Consider the following 23,866-nt stretch of genomic DNA (forward strand, 5'->3'; position numbering starts at 1 on the left):
TGTGATCCATAGTGATCATGAGTCCCTTAAATATTTGAAAAGCCAAAGCAAGCTTAATAAGAGACATGCTAAGTGGGTGGAGTTTATTGAGCAATTTCCTTATGTGATCAAACATAAACAAGGTAAAATTAATGTGGTTGTCGATGCTCTTTCAAGAAGATATACCTTGTTAAATGTTTTGAATGGTCAATATTTAGGATTTGATCACATAAAGGAACTTTATCATGATGACTTAGATTTCTCTCTAATCTATCAAGAGTGTTCCAAGGGATGTCACAAAGACTTTTTCTTACATAATGGTTTTCTTTTCAAAGGGAAAAGACTTTGTGTTCCCCAAGGATCCATAAGACAATCTCTTGTTAGAGAGGCTCATGAGGGTGGGCTTATGGGACATTTTGGGGTAGACCTTAGAAACATTGCATGAACATTTCTTTTGGCCTCACATGCGCAAATCCGTACATACCTTCTGTGATAGATGTATAGCATGTAGGAAGGCTAAATCTAAGGTCCAAACCCATGGTTTATATACCCCTCTTCCTATCCCTACAATGCCTTGGGTTGATATTTCTATGGATTTTATCTTAGGACTGCCCAAGACATCGAAGGGTAAGGTTCCATCTTTGTGGTAGTGGACCGTTTTTCTAAAATGGCTCATTTTATTCCATGCCACAAAGTGGATGGTGCATGCCATATTGCAAATCTCTTCTTCAAGGAAGTTGTTCGTTTACATGGACTTCCTAGAAGTATAGTATCCGATAGGGATTCTAAGTTCTTAAGTCACTTTTGGAGGACCTTATGGGGGAAACTTGGCACAAAACTTCTGTTTTCTACTACTTGCCACCCTCAAACTGATGGTCAAACCGAAGTGGTTAATAGAACTTTGGGTCAATTATTGAGATGCTTTATTTCCAGGAATCCAAGGGCTTGGGAGGATTTACTACCTCATGTTGAATTTGCTTATAATAGGGTAGTAAATTCCACCACTAACCATTCTCCTTTTGAGGTTGTTTATGGGTTTAATCCCCTCACACCTATAGATCTTCTTCCCATTCCTGTACTTGATGAGGTTCTATGCAAAGACGGTTTTGAAAAGGCTTCTTTTGTTAAGGATTTGCATAACCGCATCAAGTTACAAATTGAGAAGAAAGTTGGTAAGTATGCTGACACTGCCAACCAAAGGAGAAAGGCATTAATCTTTGAGCCCGGTGATTGGGTTTGGCTTCATTTGAGAAAGGATAGATTTCCTTCTCTAAGGAAGTCCAAACTTATGCCTCGTGGTGATGGCCCTTTCTAAGTCATCAAGAGGATTAATGATAATGCCTATGAGTTAGATATGCCCACTACTTATCTTGGTAGTAATTCTTTCAATATTACTGATCTCACTCCTTTTGCTACAGGTTTCCCAAATTGGTGGACGAATTCTCTCCAACCCGGGGAGTATGATGGAAACCAAGTAGAGGATGCTCAAGCCCATGAAGCCCAAGCCCAACAAGGGGTCCAAGCCTAACAAGGGGCCCAAGCCCAACGAATCACTAGGCGCATGGCAAGAGCTTTGGGACAAGAGTATAATAAGATGGCTCTTCTTATTTCTTTTATAGAATAGGGGTGCGGATGTAATAAATAGGTGTAAGTAGTAAGGGAGGCTAGGGGGGAGTGTAGATAGGAGTTAGGAGGTGCCAAACTAGGAAGGAAAGTCACACTTCCTTCATGCACTAGTTGGCGCCGAATTTGAGTCTCATTTGAGGCACATTTGGCTTTGCATTTCAGCACCTTATAGGCTATAAATAAAGGTGCTGCCCTTGTACAAATCAGATTTGGAATTTAAAGTAGAGAGACTATACTCAAATTTAGAGAGAAATTGTGAGTCTTGAGTCTTCTTCTTCCTTTGCCTTATCTTGTGAGCAATGGTGAGCTTCAAGTGGCGGCACTCCTTCACTTATCTTGGAACAACGCTCCAAGTGGCGTGAATTGCTTCTCCAAGTCTCAAAATCCAGCAAGCTCCTTTCTATAAGTGTTCTTATTTCATTTCTTCAATTTTCATTCGGTAGTTTCTTAGTTTCTAGTGTTTCCTTTCATGTTTACCGTTTGAAATTGTGTTTCCAACTTTGTTTCCATTTTTCTGTTCGGTGCAGTAGCTTTCCTTTCATTTATGTTCGATTACTTTAATTCAGTTCTTCATTCTTTGTTGTTGATTCCATTTGACAATATATGGACCTCCATATGAGCTTTGGTTTGGTGCAAAGTCTTGGTGAGTTCTTGAATTAGAACATTGATCCAATTCTAAGTAAAGTGCCATTTCATGACCAACTCAAGTTGCTCCTAAGAATGTCAAAGAATCATGTATTCTTGTTGTTGCATTCACATCAAGTTGGGCTGACTCCTCTTTCAGCTGGGTCACCTCTTCATCCCTGTCGCCAAGCTTCTCCTTCAGACCATCCACCTCATCCCGGAGGTCGCCATTCCTAGCATACAATCTCAAGGTTTCTTGAGACTTCTCGAACAAGAGTTTCTTTGTCTCTCGATTGGTTTGGCGAAGCTCATCCACCTCGAAGGTGAGATCAGTTAATCGGTGTTTGAGCTCCGTAGTCTGAAGGATTTCCTTGCTAGCCAATTCCCTCGCCCTCCACATTTTGGAAAGAAGAAGGTTGGACCCAACAAGGGTTTCCCCGAGGTGCCTTGACACAAGCTCCAACAAGGGGTCCTCCTCCAAGCTCCCCAACCTTTCCTTGGTTTGGGCAAATTGTAGCACCTTCTAGAGGAAGGTAGACAGATAGGGGTGGCAAAGCGGGCCAGCCCGCCCCGCAAAGTTATTGCGGGTTAGAATTCCCAACCCGCCCCGCATAAGAGCTGGCCCGCGTTTTTTTTTTTAAAAATCAAATATTTTTTTTTACATTTTGTTATTAAAAAATTGTCAAATTAAACCTATATATTTGTTACTATCAAATCCAAAAAAAAATTTCTTCCTTTTCAAACATAGTCAAACATCAAAAAATTAAACATTAAGATAAATATCAAATATCACTATTCTTCCACTTCCAAAACATTAAACATACCTAATTCCAAAACATTAAACATAAACATAAACATTAATTCAAAAACATTAAACATAAACATTATTGACATTCTTCCATTTCAATAACATTGGATGTCGCCTTAGAAGAACTTTCATCCATTTTTTCATAATTATAATCTTCCCCGTCATTTGCACACATTAAAACAATGACATTTTTTTTCTTGCGGGTTAGCGGGTTGAAAAGGTTAGCCCGCCCTGCGTTTTTTACCTGCGAGCCGTGGGCCGGCCCGCATGGCCCGCCCCGCTTTGCCATCCCTATAGACAGATCGGTAGAGGGATCCCACTAGTCACCTTCTGAGGCACTCTCCCCCTACCTTCTTTCACCACGATGTCGCGAGGAGAAGAGGCGCTGGGAGGGCACTCCCTGTAGGAAGGGGCTTGACCATCTGAGTCCGATGGCACAGGATGGCAGCATCAGCCTTGCGTTTCCTTCTAAAGACGAGGCCAGAGCAAGTGTCCTCGTCCTCAGAAGGAGCAACCTCATCAACCTCAACCACCCGTTTTAGCCTTTTATCTTGGATAGAGGGGCCAGGGGCAGAGGGAACAGGGGACCTAGAGCAGTTTTCTTTTGCGCGGCCACATCGACCAAGTGTCTCCTCTTCTCTGTATCGAGCACCTTGCCTACATAAGAAGGTAAAGTCACATAAGAATTCAAACAAGCAACACACACAAGTAAGAAAAACACTAGCAGGACTAGAGGAAAAAAGGGGTACCAATGTAACCCTTAAGAGGTGCAGGGCTGAATTCGAGTTTAAGTACCTCAACAATGCTAAACACTGCTTGAAGGCTGGAGAGGAAGTTGCATACCTCTCGTTCCCGTGGAGGCAAGTCCTCAAGGCATTTGGTTTTCTTGAGCCCAGGTTTTTTCGTCCAGTAAAGGGGAAACTCATCCAAGAGGGTAGGGTCGTTCTTGTTGTAGCGAATCTTGAAAAATTTCCCCTTGAAGCCTTTGTATGATTGCTGGAAGAGGGTCAATAAAACTCTCCCAGCAACCTCGTGAGAATCAAAGAGTTTAACTTATAAGAGGCAGCGCAAGCGCCAACGTGCCTCAACCGTTGATCTAGCCACGTGTACGCTGATAAAAAAAGTGTGGTGAAACGTCACTTTGGTGCACTGTGCACGTCCTGTCACTCATTCGCCTCGTAGGTCTCCATAGGCGATCACTTAGCCTCTTTGCTGGAACAACTTCCAGCTCGAGCCTGGAGGGCTTGTGTACTGGCCAAACCTCAGACATCGGCATCAGCGATCGACATCAGACATTGACATCGGATATCGGTGGTCTAGTCGCGATGATGGGCCTCGTAAGCGAGGTCCCAGAAATTGTATGAGTTGAAACCTAGATATAAGAAAGACCAAAATCACGGGAGGATTCATGCATGTGGTGTGTATAGTACATTCGGGTTTAGCACAAGTAAATATTCCCTAACGGCGCCAAAGCCCAAGAGCGCTAGGGTTTTCAGGGAAAGTTGCATGCATGGCACCTGAAGAATTAAGGCACCTACAGAACAGATGAGCCCGCAGCGTTGGTACATGAGTTGGTACCCTGGCAGTCATACTGTTAGATTTTGCGCTCCAGAAAAGGAAAGTCTTCTGCGGTGCCTGCGCTAAGATTGCGTAACAACGCAACAAGATGTCCTCCTAGTAACCCTAATTTCACTTGAGAAAGGGTTCTCGTGAGACAGGGAAGTTAACCTAAATACAGCTTATAAAAAGGGTTGTAAGAACCCTAGAAAAGGTACGTCATTTCTAAGACTGAAACTGTTTTACTTACTGATTGTTTCTTAGTCCAATACTAATTATCATCTGGAAGAGAGCACAGAAACCACCAGAAGAAGGAGGAGCCATCACCTTCCTTTTGAGTCAACAGCGGCTAGGTCAACCAGCAAGAATCGTTACCGTTTTCATATTTTTTTACATATATTATAATAAATGTAATAAAAAGTCAGTCATTAAATAGAATTAGAATTTGTAAGAAAAAAACCATTAAATAATTTAAAAGTATTTAAATTTTATTATATTTTACACATTCAAATTATAAAGAATTTCTGTTTTGTCTGTTTACCTGAAAGAGCAAGGAATGGAATCGCTTCGGTTTCCAAAGACAGCTTCACTGTGCATAGAGTGACTCCGTCATCGGTGGGGCCGTCATTCCTGGCCTAGGCTTTGGCTAACGGGCAATGGCGTTGCTGCGAAGTGAATGAAATTGTGAAGCTTTGGAAAGGAGTAGTTGTTGTGGTGAATAGGTAGGAGAGAGCGAAAGACAACCAAACGTGAAAATGAAATCCACTCACGAATGAGACTGTGAAGCTTTGGAAAGGAGTAGCCGTTCTGGTGAATAAATCGTAAACGTAGAAAAAATTATAAAAATAAGTATTTTTTGTTTAAATAAAATGTGAAAAATTTGTACATTGCGTTAACAATTTTAGGATAATTTATCTAAATTGAATTTGTTAATTCGGTTGAATGGTTCAGTTAATTTTTTTATAAAACAAATGATAATTAATACTTTTCAAAATAAAAATATATATAGTTAATTTTTTTTATAAATAATACTAAAAATTTAATTTTGTTTTATTTAAGAAAATAAAATATAAAGTTGAATAATTAAAATGATTTCTTTTACAATAATTTTAAATAAATTGGGTTAAAAAAGATTTGTATGATTAATTAAAAATATTGACTATTTTTTAAATATTGTTAAAGTTAAAAATACACTTATAAAAAATGGGATATGATTTGTGTATAAATGTTTAGATTATATAATATATGAAAGTATAGATTATATAATATGTAAAAAAGTAATAATATACATGTATTATGTTAAAATAAATGTATTAAAAAATATATTAAATTATTGAATATAAGTTGTACCGTTCCGTCTCCGGGCGTTGACCAAAGGTCAAAGTCAACGTGTCGAAGGACCCCTCGTGGGACCCAAGGAAGAAAGTCAACAGATTGACTGCCTGAGGCATCGCCGGGTTAATGCGTCGCCAATAGGGAGCGTCGCCTTGCTAAGGCGTCGCCTAAAAAAGGCGTCGCCAGGTTAAAACATCGCCAAGTAAAGGCGTCGCTAGGTTAAGGTGTCGCTAAGACAAAACACCAAGCTAAGACATCGCAAGGAGGCTTCGGGCCTCGATAGTTCAGAACAGTAACAAAGAGAGGAGAAAAGTGGCTTCAAGGCCATAGTTCTAGTATCAGTGGGGAGTAGCCTGATTCGTGAGGTACCCGCGCCACCACAGGGAAACCCCTGGGATAGATACGACCCGTGAGAGGGCCAAGCCCAGGGGTGAACCAGGTGCGTGGTGCGAGAGTAAAGTAGATACACTCCCAGGGCAAGTGACTAGAGGTTGGGGTGCACAAGTTGGCACCCAGGAAGTCAACCCACGTGCCAGAAGCACTTCGAGGAAAGAGGGATCACACAATGGAATAACCCTAAGTTGGGTTGTGGCGTTGTGGGACCCTCTGCGCAGAATAACGATCAAGTCAGAAGAGCACGCGGCAATAAGCACGTGCTCATTTAATGTTTTAGTGAAAGTTTGTTAAGGTACGCATTAATTTAGTTTACGTATTAAATGTTTCAAGGCACATTTTTATATGCTTTCAATGCGCTTTAACGTGCTTTAAATGCTGAAGGTGTATAAAAAGGGGCCTGGGGACATTTGAAAAGGGGATCCGAGTTTTGACCTAATCCTCGCAGTTTACACAGAACACAAACCCTAGTTGCTTTTGCTGCGCACCCACTGTGAGCACAAGACAACTAGGGCAACCCAGTTTTAGTATTCCAGCACAGTTATTTTCGACCACCTTCAAAGGGTGTGTCACCTTTGATGTTTCTCGCTAGCTGACTTGATCGTCGGAGTGCAAATGGCCGCGAGGGGGCCCCTTTGTTCACTTCTTTTCAGGTATCACGGACGGAGCATAACGAAGGTGCCCTAGCATACGAGGACAAGCCACGCGCGAAGACGATTCCGGTCAACCGGCGGGAACATAAGCCATTAAAAGAAGATGATATTAGAATATTTAATGAAAACAACATTCAAAAGGATGATTCTATTGTCTAAATGCACAATATCCTTGTTGTGACCTTCATTGTGATAGTAAGAACAATATTTTGTCTTGTTCTAAATTGGTTGATCTATTTCATAATGCAAACAAGTTGTAATTGGTCGTCTCGAGTCTTTACATCGCATGTGGGGGTCAAATATGAAATTTGGCTCTGTATAAGTATACCGATAATCCTCATTTCGAACGGGATGAAATTCAACTTGATATGCCTTTCTAATCGTGTGGAGGATGTAAACTGGATCAATGAATGTCGTCATTTGTAAATGATACGAGGAACAAACAGTAATAGCGTGACGACAGGGAAGTTAATGAGCTTGGGAGTGGCCAAAATCGCACCATCAATCATTTAATCTAATAGTATATGTTTGAGGTCATTGACCATGTTAGGGGTTGACTAATTCTTGGACATCAAATTCAAAATTTTCTGCATTAAACCTGATACAAACCGACAGATAACTAAGGATACAACAAGCACTTCCCAAAAGGGTCAGTCATCTCAAGATACAAAGTCAGGCTCCACCAAGCCCCGAGAAAGAATCAGCAAAAGAAGTTATAAACCCGAATATCAGAAGTTCTTCCTTTTGGTCTTCTTAAAAAATAGAATATGTTTGTAAATAATTTAGGCTCACTTTAGGGGTCCAAATAGCAAAGATGGGCTAGAATAAGGTGTCTTTAGCATAATAGGGAGTGTAGGTATCATTTTAGCTTGTTCCTAGCCCTTTAGGAAGGCAATTTGACCTAGTTTTTAGAATGACAAGCCTAGGGTGTGGGTTTGACTTAGTCAAACCCTAAGACTGCCCATTTTTTCCCTTTTCCCATCCTACCCCTCTTGCTTGTTTTCCAAGGCTCCTTCACCTATAAATAGGAGGCCTACCCATTGTATTTTACATGTTGAATTTTGAGAAGTAAAGAAACTTTGCACAATTTGTGAGAGCTTATAGTGAGTCTTATTTCCTCTTTAGATGGTCTTATCTTGAAGAGTGTGAGGCTCTCAAGTGGCGGCCCTTCCACTTATCTTGGTGGAATCCACACCCCAAGTGGAGTGATCATTCTCACCATCCCTTCCCTAAGTTTCTTCTTCCATTTTCCATTCCATTTATGCTCTTAATTTTCATATGTTTCCTTGAATTGTGTTCTTGGGTTTTGGCTCATTTATTGAGTATGGATCATCATTTGGTTTGGCAATGACCACCATCAATGCTTACCATGTTCCCAATTCATTTCCGCAATTGCATTCCATATTCACTATGTATATCTTGTTTTTCCATCTTTGCCTTTGTGAAGTGAACCTTCACACTTACTTAACAATTTGGTTAAGTTTGTGTCCAGTGGGAATTTTCCTTAGGTCCTCACCATTAATTTCTAAAATCTCAATCCTAAGTAAAGTGTCACATCTATAAATGGCTAAATCTAAAATCAACTCACATCATGTGGTTATCAGAGCTTAGGTTCTTGAGCTTATTTTGCTTAGAGTTGATTTGGCACTTTACTTTTCTTGCACCTTTAATTTCTTGTCTTTACATTCAAGCACCTTTAATTTCTTGTCTTTACATTCAAGAACCTTTAATTTCTTGTCTTTACATTCAAGAACATTTAATTTCAGCCCTTTACTTTCTTGTTTTTCAATTCGGCATTTTATCTTGTCATTAGCTTTGTTTTCGCTTTTGGATGATAAATTGTGTCTTCTTTTGATCTTGCCTTTTTTGCTTTGATTCATATGTTCTTTAGTGTTTCTAAGAGTCCTTATATTTTGCTTCTACTTACTTTGCTTTTAATTGTGAAAGTTTAAAAATAATTAGAAACTTGTTTTAGTAGAAGTAGATTTAAGTTTCAAACAAAAGATTTTAAGTGATCAATTAATTTGAATCTCAAACTTTTTGTGATAATTGGAGGTATATGAAACTATGCATGATCAAAAGTATTGACATCTCATTTCAATAATCCAAAAACAAGTATAAAAAAAGAGTAAGAAAAGTTGCACAAGTTTTTTGTTTCAATCTTGTCAAAGAGCAACATTTCAAAATAGTGGGTTCATTTTGATTGGCAAATTGATTTGAACATGGTGGAATTTTTATGCTTTTGCTTTAACAATTTCTAAAGAAAGGAAAATTTCATTGTTAAAAGTTTTAGTAAGTATCTTAGAGTCTTTTTGTGTGCCTTTTTCTTGCTTGTCTTTCTTTAAAAGTTTTGTCATACATCTTTTTTCAAACTTGGTTTAGCTTTCTTGTTTGTCTTTTAAATTTTCCTTAAGTTTTGTTGTGGTCCTATTGAGATCAAGTGATAAGGGTTTTGTCCTTTTTCATTTGAGAGATTTCAACACCGAGATAGACCTTTGTTGAAAGGATACAAATTTTTTGAGTGCTTGGAGTGTTCTTCTCTTGATTTCTTTTCACCAAAAGTGACACAAACTTGAGATAGTGTATTCTAACTTCTTTTTCACTAATTGTTTGATTCCTTGTGCAAACATTATGGGTCATTTGTCTTTAGGTGAATCTTCAAAATCGCAATCACATCACAAAGCCCATCTTTTGGGAGAACTTGTGGAGGTCAAGAAGCGAATGGTCCACAAAGATGAGAAAATAAGCCAACTAGCGAAAAGATTGCAAAGACTAGAAGAAGCTCAAGCAAGGCAAACTCAAGAAAGGAGATGGGAGCCGCAAAGAAAAACTAGACATTCCATGCACTATGAAAGTCAAGAACATGATTGGCGAGTGCACAATTTTGACAAACGGCACCATCAACACCAACAACAACCATAACATTCTTTTCATTTTGTAAAGTTACCTAGTTTTAGTGGGTCCAATGACCCTACTTTGTATTTAGAATGGGAAGCTAAAGTTGAATATATCTTTAATGTGTATAAGGTCACCGAGGACCAAAAGGTTAGGTTAGCTTCCCTAGTTTTTTTAGACTATGTGATCCAATGGTGGCAACAAACTGCAATGGACATTTGGCTAAACAACAGGCCAGCTGTGGTCTCTTGGTATGATTTGAAAGAATGTATGCGCACACAGTTTGTTCCTCCTCCTTATAGGAAGGAACTCTTGTTGAAGCTCCAACGGCTTCATCAAGGACCTAGGACAATAGACGAATATTTTAAAGATCTAGAAACAACTTTGACTAAGATAAATATGCATGATAGTAAAGAGTCAAAGATCACTAGGTTTGTGAGTGATTTAAGGAGAGAAATTAAAGATGTTGTAGAATTATATGAGTACTCTTCTTTAAAGAAGTTGGTTCACCTAGCCATCAAGGTGGAATCACATATTTTGACGAAAACAACTTTCAAAAGTAATCATCATGATGGCTTCTACAAATCTTCAGGGAAGGATAAAAATAACATTTCTAGAAAAACTTCTCCTTCCAATTTTTCAAAAGAAACCACTTCTTCCTATAAAGTTTTTAAAGACAAACCTTCTACATCTACCCCTAAGTCACCCACCAAACCTTGAAGTACAAATTTTTTTAAATGTTTAGGGTTTGGGCACATAGCTTCCAATTGTCCAAATAAAAGAACCTCAAAGTTAAAAGAGGAACATCAGGCTTAAATTAAAACAAAAACCAAAAGTGAAAATGAAAGAGCAAATGAAGGACAAGATAACATGGGTATCATCACTTCACCTCGAAGGTGTTTTTCTTCCTTGTCTTTTTCATTACATAAACATTCTAAATACTTGACATATTTTATTAAGAAGTTTAGGGATGATATTCAAAAACCTCCTAAAGGTTATGACCTTCTAAGAGGATTCTCCCAAAATCATTTCATCCCCAAATATTCTTTCCAAACATGGCCTGTAGCTAGAATTCAACCATGTAATCTCCCTAAGCTTAATGAACATAAGTTTGCTTCACACCTACCATATACAAATCATGTGAACAAACTCACTATGTTATTTGCAGGAGTTTTAAATTCGAGGACGAATTCTTTCCAACCTGGAGAGCATGATACAAATCGACAGATAACTAAGGACACAACAAGCACTTCCCCAAATGGTTAGTCATCTCAAGATACAAAGTCAGGCCCCACCAAGTCTCGAGAAAGAATCAACAAAAGAAGAAGAAGTTATAAACCCGAATATCAGAAGTTTTTCCTTTTGGTCTTCTTAAAAAATAGAATATGTTTGTAAATAATTTGGGCTCACTTTAGGGGTCCAAGTAACAAAGATAGGCTAGAATAAGGTGCCTTTAATATAATAGGTGTTGTAGGTATCATTTTAGCTTGTTCCTAACCCTTTAGGAAGGCAATTTGACCTGGTTTCTAGAAGGACAAGCCTAGGGTGCGAGTTTGACTTAGTCAAACCCTAAGGCTGCCCATTTTTTCCCTTTTCTCTTCGCTCTTTTGAAGTGAACCTTCACACTTACTTAACCACTTGGTTAAACTCGTGTCCAGTGGGAATCTTCTTAGGGTTTTCACCTTAAACTATTAATCTCAAAATCATAACAAGAGCGACCAATTAAAATGTGCAATCCTAAAATCAACTCACATCACATGATGTCTATTTTGAAGGCTCGTTCAACAAACCATGTTTTTGTTTATTCGAAATTTGCCTTAACCGAAGCAAAAATCAGCAAGGAACGAGCTCCCTTAAGCACGGATTTAATGCATTTTGCTATATTTGTGGTCATATGACCATACCTTTTTCCTCCATCGTATGCCTGAGCCCATTTCTCTAACGGTATGCGATCTATTCAGGAAACTGCTTGCTTTAACTCATATCGCATAGTTGATAGCTTTACCTATATAGTGGGTTGTTTCATCTCATAAGTTGTCATAAATAACTAAATGAAATTAGTTAAATACTAAAAGGTCATAATTATCTATGAGGGAAGGTAAAGAATGTTATTACCCTTGTTAATCAACTACCGTTTGAGCTCAACATTTTTGAATTTTTTAAAAAAAAAAATTGATGCGATATGGCGTATGGAATACACAAAAATGAGGTTTTCTCCTTCCCATTATCCAACTTCTTAGGATTGTAATTCCAAATTATATCGGTTCCTTTATCAGTAATTGTGTTGTTTGGAGAGGATAACGAGGTCTGCCAGATAACTGACGCGATAGTCAACGGAGGGATTAATCAATTCGGAACGATGACCTAGCAGTCCATATTGAGTTGTCCAGTCTATTCGGATCATGAAGGCCAGCCAGAATGTCATTTAGATATAAGATTCACTAAACAGGAAGATGCCCCTAACAAAAGGGAGGGGGGTATTCTCGAAAAGGAAGAGACAATCTAGGTAGTGGAGTACACAACATGAGAAAATAACGTGGAGGAAAAATAACGAACAACTAAACCTAAAAACCAGGTGCGAGAGGAGCTATAAAGGGAAAATAGAAAGAGAAATGAGGGGATCAGATTTTTGGCTAGGAAAAGGAGAGAAAAAGAGATAAGAAAGGAGAGAAGTCAAGAAAGAGAGAGAGAGAGAATCAGTGTTTGGCTAGGTTTCCCAACTTGTAACCTGTTTAAAACATTTTGGCGCCCACATTAGGGCTCAGTAAAACCGATCTCGTCGATTAGAAAGAAGTAGATTGTGAGTGACTAACCGAAGAACATGGGTGACGCACACCAACAAACATGAAGGGAGAATGAAACACCCACCCTCCAACAGATTATGGAGATAATGCTAGCACTACATCATGATAATGAAGAAGTAAAACGACAAGCTCAAGAATTCCGGGAAGAACAAAACCTTCTACAAGAAGAAGCTCGAGCCGATAGAGAAGCATCTCGAGTCAGTCAAGAAAAATTGCAAGAGGAAGTGGACACCAATCTAAGAAGGTAATGGAGGATGCAGTCTAGATGAATGAAGAAATGTGAATGACAAACGAAGAACTATGAAGGACCGTACACAGACAGGTACGAAGAGATGTCCGAGCACGCTCTTCTGATATCTCAGCATGGGATAACCCCAGACATTTCTCACAAGCCATCATGGAGAAGCCCATCCCACCCCATTTTATCACTTCAAGGATAACGCCCTTCTCGGGAGCAGAAGACCCTAAAGGACATCTCAAAGCTTTTCGAGCCCAAATGATCATCTCGGGGGGATCCAATGTGATACGTTGCAAGATGTTTGTAGGAACGCTCATAAGAACGACTCTTCAATGATTTAGTGGAGAATTAGACGGCAACATCACGTCATTCCATGTGTTCTCCAACATGTTCAAAGAACAATTCTCAGCCAATAAGGTCGAACATCCTCGTCTTGCCGATCTATTTGATGTACAACAAAGAGAGAAAGAACCTTGTAAGGACTACCTCAATCGTTTTTGTGTGGTCTCGATGCGATTACGAAATCCGAACGAGGAGATGGTGGTAGACGCGTTTGTAAAAGGTCTTTGAGCGAGTCTTTTCAGTGACTCATTAAATCGCAAAAATTCGATAAAGAGAAGCGATTCACATTGAAGCGGAGGAAGGAATAAGGAGAAAAAAAGTGAATGAATTGCAAAAATAGGGAAGATACAATGACAAACTAACATGCCCATACCCGTAAAGTGCAAAACCATTGTTCGGAAGACGATTAGAGCGGAAGGACGTCCCGTATGTGACTAAAAACAACTTGATAAAGGAACATCCACTAGATACGAGCAAACTGAACCCAAGTTCAACACAACGTTGAAGTCACTCTTGAATAAGGAAGACGTGGTGAAAAGGATCCAATTTTCGCAAAAGGCTGATCAAATGTTTGGGGCAAGGAAGGAAGTGTGGTGTGAGTTTCATGAAGCTCGCGGTCATGACACAGAAAGATGTCTGACCTTGAAGTATCAGCTCGTTAAGTTAGTTAAAGAGGGTTTTCTAGGAAGTATCTCCGAAGTTCGGACGTCAACTGGAAAGGCGAGAGCCATATGCAAAAACACTATCACGAGAGATGCATTTTCCAATTTCTCTTCCTGGATAATTGAAGATTGAAACAGGAGGAGCACAAGAAGAACCCTCACTTACTTCAAGATTATGATGAGGGATCCTAGTCTTTCTTGTTTCAACATGATCAACATAATAAAATGAGGCAAGTGTAGATATTTCTTCCACCAAGTAAGCTTCACAAGTAGAGTCTTCCACCCTAGTTTTATCTTTTACTTTCTTTTTTAGGGAATGTAACACTAGTACAAAATTTGAAAACAACGACTATTTATTTAGTGCGGCTTTGCGTTTAAACGCATTTGTAAAAAACGCGGTGGCATTTTTGTAATTAAATTGATTTACAAATGCGGTTCTAGGGTAAGACCGCATTTGTAAATCAATTAAAATGAATTACAACTGCGGTCATAGTAAAGACCGCATTTGTAATTCATTCTGAATTGAATTACAAATGCGGTTTCTACCCTAGAACCGCATTTGTAAATCAATTTTACCCTAAAAATAGAAGCGCGCCACTGGTTTTCACTTTCACTTTCGTCTTCTCCGCTCTTCGTTTCAACGTTCTCAGCTGTCTCCGCTTTGCATTGTAAGTTTCAGCTCTCTCTGCTTCAACGTTTGTTTTCGTTTTCGTTTTTGTCATTGTCATTATTCACTTCCTTGGCATTGTCATTTCGTTTCCTTACTCGTTTTCTGCATATAGGTGGTTACTGTTCTATTGGTTCTCTGGTTTTTTCTGCTCCGCCACCGCCACTGCTTCCGTCACCGCCACTGCTTCCGCCACCGCCTTCGCCTACGTCTCCGATCACCATCAACCTAAAGGTTGGTGTTGTATTTATTTAATATTTTGAATTTATATTTAAAATTTTGAATTCATATTTAATATTTTGAATTTTTATTTTTCTGTATTATAATATATATTTAATTAATAACTAATATAACTTAGAATGTATATAACTAATAACTAATAATTTATATATTTGTGTGTATTTTGAATTTTTGTATTATATAATTTCTATTTTCTTAAATTTATATTATATATAAATTCTATTTTTGTAATTATTTTTATTTTTTGCACTTTCTCTTTGCATATCTTTCTTTTTTTCCCTGGCATCATTTATTTTTTATAATTGTCACTTTAAACTACTTTTACTTAAATAAAAATGAATATGATATTAATCTTTATGGAATTATAATTCTATAGTGTATTAAACTTTGTTCTAGAATTTTAATTTTAGAAGTGAAATATTTAGTTAGTTGTTAATTACATTTTAATAAAAGTTTTATGTTATGTTAGTTATTGTTACTTTTAGAATAGAAATATCGTGTTTGGATTGAGTCTGGGGGTGTTCGACCCTCGGCAAATGTGTGAGATTGAAGAGAATACTAATTATTAGAAAATCCTAACTATATTCCAGAATATATAATGGATCGAAGTTGGATTAATGTTGTTCGTATAAGTGATGAGTACGAAAGGGGAGTAGAGGAATTTATACAATTTGCACAGCGTAACGCGATTATTAGTGGTCATGATGGAGCAAAGATCAGGTGTCCGTGCGTTAACTGTTTGAATGGAAGGATACTGGATGTGAATATCATGAGGGAACACCTGCTATGTGATGGGTTTCTTCGATCTTATACAACTTGGACATGGCATGGTGAATTATTAAATTTACCACGTGTTTCCGTAACTGAAGAATATGTGGGTTCTACCATGGATGAAGCAGTACACGATGATGGAGATGATGATCGATTGGAGGACATGATTCGTGATGTGGGAGCTGAGTGTTTTGCAAAAGCGCATGGATATGAAAGTATGTCAAAAGATGCAGAGACTCCTTTGTATCCTGGATCAACTAACTTCACACGGTTGTCGGTGGTGTTAAGATTGATGAATTTGAAGGCAATAAACGGATGGACTGATAAAAGCTTCACGGAATTGCTCCAGCTGTTGAAGGATATGCTTCCAGAGGGAAATAGTCTACCTAATCGTAATTACGAGGCCAAAAAGATTCTTTGTCCAATGGGTATGGAGTACAAAAAGATACATGCATGTCCTAATGATTGTATATTATACCGGAAAGATTTTGAATTGTTGAAAAGTTGTCCGAGGTGTGGGTTATCACGTTATAAGTTGAAACAAAAAGATGATGATTCTATTGATGACATGGAAAAGCATGGACCCCCAATGAAGGTTATGTGGTATCTTCCCATCATTCCAAGGATGAAGCGTTTGTTTGCAAACCCAGACGATGCTAAGAATCTTAGATGGCATGCAGATGAGAGGAAATGCGATGGCATGTACCGACATCCAGCTGATTCTATTCAATGGAAGAAATTTGATGATGACTTTCCAGAATTTGGTAAAGAATCAAGAAATATCCGACTTGGTTTAGCTACAGACGGAATGAATCCGTTTGGTAATATGAGTACAAATCACAGTTCATGGCCTGTATTACTAGTTATTTACAACTTACCTCCTGGATTGTGCATGAAGCAAAAATACATGATGTTGTCTATGATGATATCCGGTCCGAAACAACTAGGGAATGATATTGATGTTTATCTAAGTCCCCTAATTGAAGATTTGAAGTTAATGTGGGACCAGGGTGTCGAAGTATTTGACGGATTTGCTAATGAAACTTTCAAGCTTCATGCCATGTTATTTTGCACCATCAATGACTTTCCGGCATATGGTAACTTATCAGGTTATAGTGTTAAGGGTCACAAAGCGTGTCCAATATGCGAAGAAGATACTGCTTCTCAACAATTGAAACATGGAAGGAAAATAGTATATCTTCGGCATCGGAGGTTTCTTAGAAGTCATCATCCTTACCGGAGGTTGAAAAAAGCCTTTAATGGACACCAAGAGGGTAGTGGTCCACCAACTCCATTAACCGGTGTTGAGGTTTACGAAAAGGTAAATAACATAGACCACACCTTCGGCAAGTCCAAAAAAAAGTCATCTGTGACAAATATTTGGAAGAAGAAATCAATCTTCTTTGATCTTCCGTACTGGTCGAGGTTAGAAGTCAGACATTGTATAGATGTAATGCATGTTGAGAAGAATGTGTGTGATAGCTTAATTGGTACACTTCTTAACATTAACGGGAAGACGAAGGATGGTCTAAATGCTCGTTTAGATTTGATTGAGATGAACATACGCGGCGAGTTGGCACCCATACAAATGGGTAAGCGTACATATTTGCCCCCAGCCTGTTACACAATGTCAAAAGATGAAAAAATTAGTTTTTGTCAATGTCTAAAGGGTGTGAAAGTGCCACAAGGACATTCCTCAAATGTGAAGAGTCTAGTGTCAATGCAAGATTTGAAGTTAATTGGGTTGAAGTCTCATGATTGTCACATCTTGATACAACAATTGTTGCCGGTAGCTATCCGTGGGATCTTACCAAAAAATGTTAGACACACCATAACCCGTTTGTGCTCATTCTTCTCTTCCATCTGTTGTAAAGTCATTGATCCCTCAAAACTAGATGAACTTCAAAATGAAATTGTTGTTATCTTGTGTGAATTGGAAATGTTTTTTCCTCCGTCTTTTTTTGACATCATGGTTCATCTAGTGGTGCATCTGGTAAGAGAGGTTAGATTGTGTGGACCAGTGTACTTAAGATGGATGTATCCTGTTGAGCGGTATATGAAAATTTTGAAAGGTTATGTGAAAAATCATTATCGTCCAGAGGCTTCAATGATTGAAAGGTACATAGCTGAAGAAAGTATTGAATTTTGTTCAGAGTACATGACAAAAGCAAATCCAATAGGTGTTCCAGCTAATTCATGGCACCACAGGCGTTCTACAAGTAAATGTTTACGTGGTGTGAATATTGTAAGCAAATCTCGATCAGAAGTCTTGCAAGCACATTTGTACATATTGAATAACACAGATGAAGTTGTACCTTACATAGAAGCTCATAAAGCCATTGTGAAGGCAAATAACCCAAGACAAGCAGAGAAATGGGTCTTGATGGAACATAATAGAACTTTCATGCCTTGGTTTAAAGATGAGGTGTTCAAGGATTCAACGGCATCAGAGACCTTGACTTGGTTGGCTGCTGGATTGAAGTTTGATGTCATTTCATGTACAGCGTACGAAGTGAATAATTGTATATTTTACACGAAGTCCCTGGATGAAAAGAGTACAGTTCAAAATTCTGGTGTTACTCTTGAAGCCGAGTCAATGCAGTTTTCGACTTCGAAAGATACAAATCCAGTACTTGGATCAATGGCATACTATGGGTTTATAGAAGAGATATGGGAGATTGACTACACTAAGTTTTCCGTTCCAGTTTTCAAGTGTAAATGGGTTGATAATAAAAGTGGGGTTAAAATTGATGAATCAGGATTCACACTAGTGGACTTTCGAAAGATAGGGTATCGAGATGAGCCATTTATAATGGTTCAACAAGCATCTCAGGTTTTCTATGTGAAAGATCCTACGTCAGAACATTGGTATGTCGTTTTACACGGGAAAAAACAAGGGGAAGCCATAGATGATATTGAATATGGCGAAACTCGTTCATTCACACCAATGATAACTAATAAAGATGACGATGTACTTGATGATGTACATGCAACCCGTAAAGACCACAGTGAAGGAATTTACATATAAACATTCAACCCACATGCAACATGTAAATAAACATTTATAATTTTATGTATTATTTTTATATGATTTTAATTCGATGCACATTAACTAATGTTTGTTACCTAATTTTTTTAACAGAGACATGGATGACGACCAGACTCCAGTCAGACCTCGATCTGGGCGAGGTAGTAGAGGACCTACTAGATTGAAGCGTCTTGCATTGAGACGTGCTGCTGGTGAGAAGACACATGTTGACATTGACGTCAACACTGGAGTGGCTTTTGGTCCTAAGGCAGATGAGTTTATGAGCTATCTTGGAGTTGTTTCTCATGAGAGGCTCTCCATTTTGATTAATTCATGGGATGAGGTTTCAGAGGTTGATCGGAACATGCTATGGGAGGATGTTCTGGTAAGCTTTACATTATTATTGTTATCATATAATGCTTTTTAATATTGATTAATTAATTTTAATTTCATGATGTTATTTTGCAGGCAAACTTTGACATTCCTGATGTGGAACCGCTTCGATCAAAGATATTATCCAATATCGCACTTAAATTTCGTACCTTTAAGTCAAGACTGACATCGAGATACATTTTTGGCGACCTTAAAGACAAAAATCCATGTTTAAAGTACCAACATATTGATGAAGAGACATGGCGTCTTTTTAGAGAAAGCCGTGAAAATGAGGCTTGGATGGTAAGTGAAGTAACTTTTTTGTTTATATAACATTAATAATTTATCTTATTTACTTCAGTTTGTTTATTTCAATTATGACAGGATCGTCGGAAGAAAGCTCAAGAGATAGCTTTGAAGAATCTTACCCCGCACGTTATGTCTCGTTCGGGGTATAGAAAACTTGAGCAAACACTGATGGTGGAAAAGGAGAAATCTCAACAGGGGACGTATTCTGAGAATGTGGAAACAGGGGTCACTTCTCCTCCACCACCTTTTCGCCATGAAAAATGGAAGAGGGCCCGAATTAAAAAGTCCGGTGCACCAAGTTCCGAGCAATCCGGGGTTATAATCGAAAAAATTGTAAGTTATTTTTGTTATTTTCAATATTTTTAAAGCATTAATTATATTAATGATTGAAAATATGATTTTTGTGTACTCTTGCAGGATTCCTTGGAATCCGACGGTACATTTGTTGCTGAAGGTCGTCACGATATCCTGGTTGAAGCAATTGGACGACCTGAACACTCTGGTCGTGTTCGTGCCGCTGGACAAGGGGTCGGAATTAAACTTTTTTTTGGAGTTTCAGAACGACAGCCATCCTCCTCCTCCAAGAAGGAAACTCAAATGAAGACTAAGTTACGTGAAGAAATAATGGAGGAGATGAGAAAGGAGACTGATTTGATGTGGCTGGAGATGAAAAAGGAGAATGATCGAATGCGACAAGAGTTTCTATCGCAACAAGTTTGTGCTGAGCCGATTGAACCCCTTGTTAGTCCCACTCCCAAGAGCACAAAGGGGAGTTGTGCGGCTCCTCCAACATCAGGGGATGATATCAATGGGCAGACAGAGGATTGTGAGCTACTGGTAGTGGGCGGCAAACTTCCTCGGGTGGTGGCACTTGGAAAAGTCTATAAAAACGCCACCACCTTACATAGCGTTCCTCTCTCCCCTGATGTGGCGAAGGTAACTGTTGAAAAAGTACGATTTCCTGATGCTCGTGTTCCACTACCTTCAGATGAGGTAACCACTGTGGCCGATGCATTTCAGACATTCGTTGCCTGGCCCAGAGAGCTCATTCGATCTATGCCCGAACCTCATGTAATAATTTCGTTTCATTATATTATTTTTATTTATATTTATATATTACATATAATTTAATACAAATGTTGTTTATCTTGTAGGAACCTTTTCAGCCACCAACTCCGAAAAAAAAGCGTGAGGTTCCAGTTGACGATCCTATGGCTTCCCTACGTCTCATTGCTAGTCAGATTGGCAATGATCCTTTTCCAGTTCCGTGGGATAATACATTTTTTCAAATCAACACTGAACTGCCACTGATGATTTACAACACAGATTTATCAGAATTTATATCTGGGAACCAGGAGCTCAATATAAGTATAATTCAATTTTTTATGATGTAAGTATCATTACCTATTATTCAATTTACTTTATGTTAAATTATTATTGATTATGCTTTAACTAAAAACTTGTAGGTTTTTGCATAGAGTCTGTATCACTGAGGGGAAGGAAAATATGTATGGATTCGTAGATCCTGCATATACTAATCCCGTTGGACCAAACTCAACTGAGACTCAAGCATACATCACTAACATCCTGGAAAAAGAGGGAAAACAAATTTATTTATGCCCTTACATTAATGAGTAAGTTTAATTATATGTCATCAATTATTATTATTTCATGTTTTAAATATTTACTAACTCTTTTCAATGATCATATAGGCATCATTGGCAGTTACTTGTCTTATCAATGGTTGATAAGACTGCTGTGTGGTTCTGTTCCCTACACAAGAAGATGCCCACAAAATTTAAGGATATCATTGATACGTAAGTATAGTATAAACTTAACTTTGTATATGTTACTAATTAACCATCTACTAACGAGGTTTTTTGTATTAACCAGTTCATGGCGTGGATATAACATCCTAAAAGGTCGATCCAGTTCAAATAATTTGAACTACATAAGAGTAAAGGTTTGTAATTTTTTTCTTTCTCTATTATCATTGTTTATCAATATACTAACATATTACTTTTTATTGAATTATATAGTGTAATAAACAACCAGGAAGCTATGAGTGTGGCTATTACATTATGCAATGGATGATTACCATTATAAGACTAGGTGTTAAAACTGGTTGGAAGGAGGTATATGTTAAATCATTTTTATAATTCTTGAACATATATATATCTAGAAACTAATTTATGTCAACTTTGCAATGCAGTTATTCACAGAAGAAACACCAATGAGTGAGGAAGGCATTTCATATGTTAGAGATTCTTGGTCCACATACTTCATTAATTTTTATAACTCTAGCATAAGTAAACAACATTAGTGGTTTTATTATATGTAATTTGATCACTTGTAAATGTACATTTTGATGATTTCAATTGGTTACTACATTTTTGTATTTGTCTGGCTGGGTTTAATCATTATGCAGGTTATTTAAATATATGGTTTCTGCACAAAACAGGATGTACCAAAAAAAAAAAAACACTATTTACAAATGCGGTCATTTACCAAGACCGCATTTGTAAATAGTGAATTCGCATTTACAAATGCGGTCTTAGTAAATGACCGCATTTGTAAATAGTGATTTATGAATGCGGTTTTTACCAAGACCGCATTCATAAATCCTAAACCCCAAACCCACTCCCTAATTCAGAATAATATACAAATGCGGTTATCTAAAATGACCGCATTTGTAAATGTGATTTATGAATGCGGTCATAGGACCGCATTTGTAAATTCCAGATTTACAAATGCGTGTTGATCAAATGCGGTTCTATGACCGCATTTGTAAATTTAAAATAGCCGCATTTGTTTAACTTATCTGCACTAGTGTAAGAATCTAAAAAAGAATATGGACATCCGTAGTTTAAAATATTAAATAAATAAAAAACAAACGTTATAAAAGTGATTAGTAATTTTATACCTCTCAAATAGATACATCCAACGATATTGGATTGAACCACCAACTTTGCCTCATAAAGTAGATGAATTTGAAGATGTTTCATAGTATCAAAGAATGGAAATACATGTTCCAATTTACACAATAACAGAAGAATATTTTCAAAACTCGGAATCATGGATTGGAATGAGAACAAAAAGTAAGTTGATGATGCAACATCATATGAAAATAACCACAAAAATAACATTGAAATTTCATCTAAATTTTCAACAAATAAAATAAAAAACCATCTCTTTATATTTAATTTTCATTTTTTTCATCTAGTGATTATATTTCGTTTTTTTTATTCCTTTTATATAGTTAAAAACTAAAACTAAGATGATCATTAATTTAAAGCAGATTCCTGACATCATAAAGAATCACAAATTAATTTTTAATATAGTTCCAGTTTAGTGTGTTGCAATACATCACCAAGCATAACACAAGAGATTGAGACTAACGTTCCTTTAATAATCACCAAGAACATAAAACATACATTTTGAAATGACTCTAATTAATTAAGCAACAACGACAATATTAGTTGTATTAGAAAGAAAAGGCTTTACTAGAGTAAGTGGGTTAATAAATTTACCAAATCTCCAACGAGCTTGAACCAAAGTAATGTCAGTCGTTGCCCACCAAGAAAGGAATGGAACGTCTAATAAAATCTCGCTCTGAACGAAAATCAGCACCAGAAATTTGGGGATTTCGAATTTCTCATAACTGTGAAATACAAGAACGCTTTTAACAATAACAATAAAAATAAAATCTGTAATCGAAAAAAAAACCACAAAACTTGAAAGTTCATCGTGCCTTCTAAGATTGACATCTTGGAATCCCTTTATAAACTCTAGGTCTCTGAGAAAGCAAAAGTGAATAAAAGATGAGAAAAAATGTGTTCTAAAAGAGAATATTTCAAGCATTCAACCCAAGTCACATCTAATCGGGAAAAAAAAACGTAAAATCTTTAATGCTCATTGTGTCCTAAGCTCCAAACCTTCAATGTTCCTTCCAAGTTTGAAAGTTGGAAATCGCTTTTTAAGCCAAGAAGCTCTCCCTAGAAGCAAGTAGAAAATTTGGGGATTAAATGATATGGAAATTTTGATGAGGTTGGAGGCAAGTAGAAAATGGCTCCTGTGGGAAATCAAAATTTTATTTCGGGACCGGAAAAATAATTGAGGACTGAAATTCAATTAATTCAATCTCTATTTTGGGTGACTAAAAATAAAAATTTCATTTAGCAATAGAAAAAAATTAGTTGTTGGAAAACAAACAACCGTTATTAAGTCCATCGTGAAAACCACAACGTTTTTTTTCAACACAACCATCGATTTAGAGACTAAAAGTGTTGTTTTCATATTTGGTCACTATTTCAATCGCTAAATTAGTGACTATTTCTGTCATGATTTGTCACTACTCTATTTTGATTGGCTAAGGTAACTAAATTGCTATTTTTTCTTATAGTGAACCTTATATCTTGCTCTTTATTTTTGGCAACTGAGGCTACAAATTGGAGATTATTCTAACATCGATTTCTTCCTGCCCTCATCAGTTGTTGCACCAATTTATTCTTTGTTGAGTGAACTTATAAGGCTACATAATCAGTTTCGATATTTGAAATCGGA

The 23,866-nt window shown here is 37.5% G+C and overlaps 2 protein-coding genes across 3 annotated transcripts; both read left to right on the forward strand.

Moving 5' to 3' along the window:
* The first annotated feature begins 16,812 nt into the window (after positions 1-16,812).
* LOC137834471 (uncharacterized) lies at positions 16,813-19,280 on the forward strand. Its single transcript, XM_068642513.1, has 2 exons — positions 16,813-19,007; positions 19,091-19,280. The coding sequence occupies exon 1, from the start codon at positions 17,048-17,050 to the stop codon at positions 18,620-18,622; it is 1,575 nt and encodes a 524-aa protein (XP_068498614.1). The 5' UTR covers positions 16,813-17,047; the 3' UTR covers positions 18,623-19,007; positions 19,091-19,280.
* Positions 19,281-20,513: 1,233 nt separating this feature from the next.
* On the forward strand, positions 20,514-22,114 carry LOC137834472 (uncharacterized). 2 transcript variants are annotated; one of them, XR_011084893.1, is made up of 4 exons: positions 20,514-20,693; positions 20,770-20,937; positions 21,016-21,438; positions 21,516-22,114. XR_011084893.1 is itself a non-coding variant. In XM_068642514.1 (3 exons), the coding sequence occupies exons 1-3, from the start codon at positions 20,515-20,517 to the stop codon at positions 21,122-21,124; spliced, it is 456 nt and encodes a 151-aa protein (XP_068498615.1). In that variant the 5' UTR covers position 20,514; the 3' UTR covers positions 21,125-22,114. The 2 variants fall into 2 exon arrangements, 1 of the variants encoding a protein (XP_068498615.1); XM_068642514.1 differs by having other exon boundaries at positions 21,016-22,114.
* The last annotated feature ends 1,752 nt before the right edge of the window (positions 22,115-23,866 follow it).

Source organism: Phaseolus vulgaris, chromosome 5 (genome assembly GCF_000499845.2).
Source record: "Phaseolus vulgaris cultivar G19833 chromosome 5, P. vulgaris v2.0, whole genome shotgun sequence".
NCBI lineage: Eukaryota > Viridiplantae > Streptophyta > Magnoliopsida > Fabales > Fabaceae > Phaseolus > Phaseolus vulgaris.

Excerpts from the sequence above, each read along its gene's own strand:
- LOC137834472 (XM_068642514.1), top strand. The coding sequence starts at position 20,515 with ATGGCTTCCCTACGTCTCATTGCTAGTCAGATTGGCAATGATCCTTTT. Across the intron at positions 20,694-20,769 it reads ATAATTCAATTTTTTATGAT|GTTTTTGCATAGAGTCTGTA; the intron begins GTAAGTATCATT and ends AAAAACTTGTAG. Across the intron at positions 20,938-21,015 it reads TTATGCCCTTACATTAATGA|GCATCATTGGCAGTTACTTG; the intron begins GTAAGTTTAATT and ends ATGATCATATAG.
- LOC137834471 (XM_068642513.1), top strand. The coding sequence starts at position 17,048 with ATGCATGTTGAGAAGAATGTGTGTGATAGCTTAATTGGTACACTTCTT.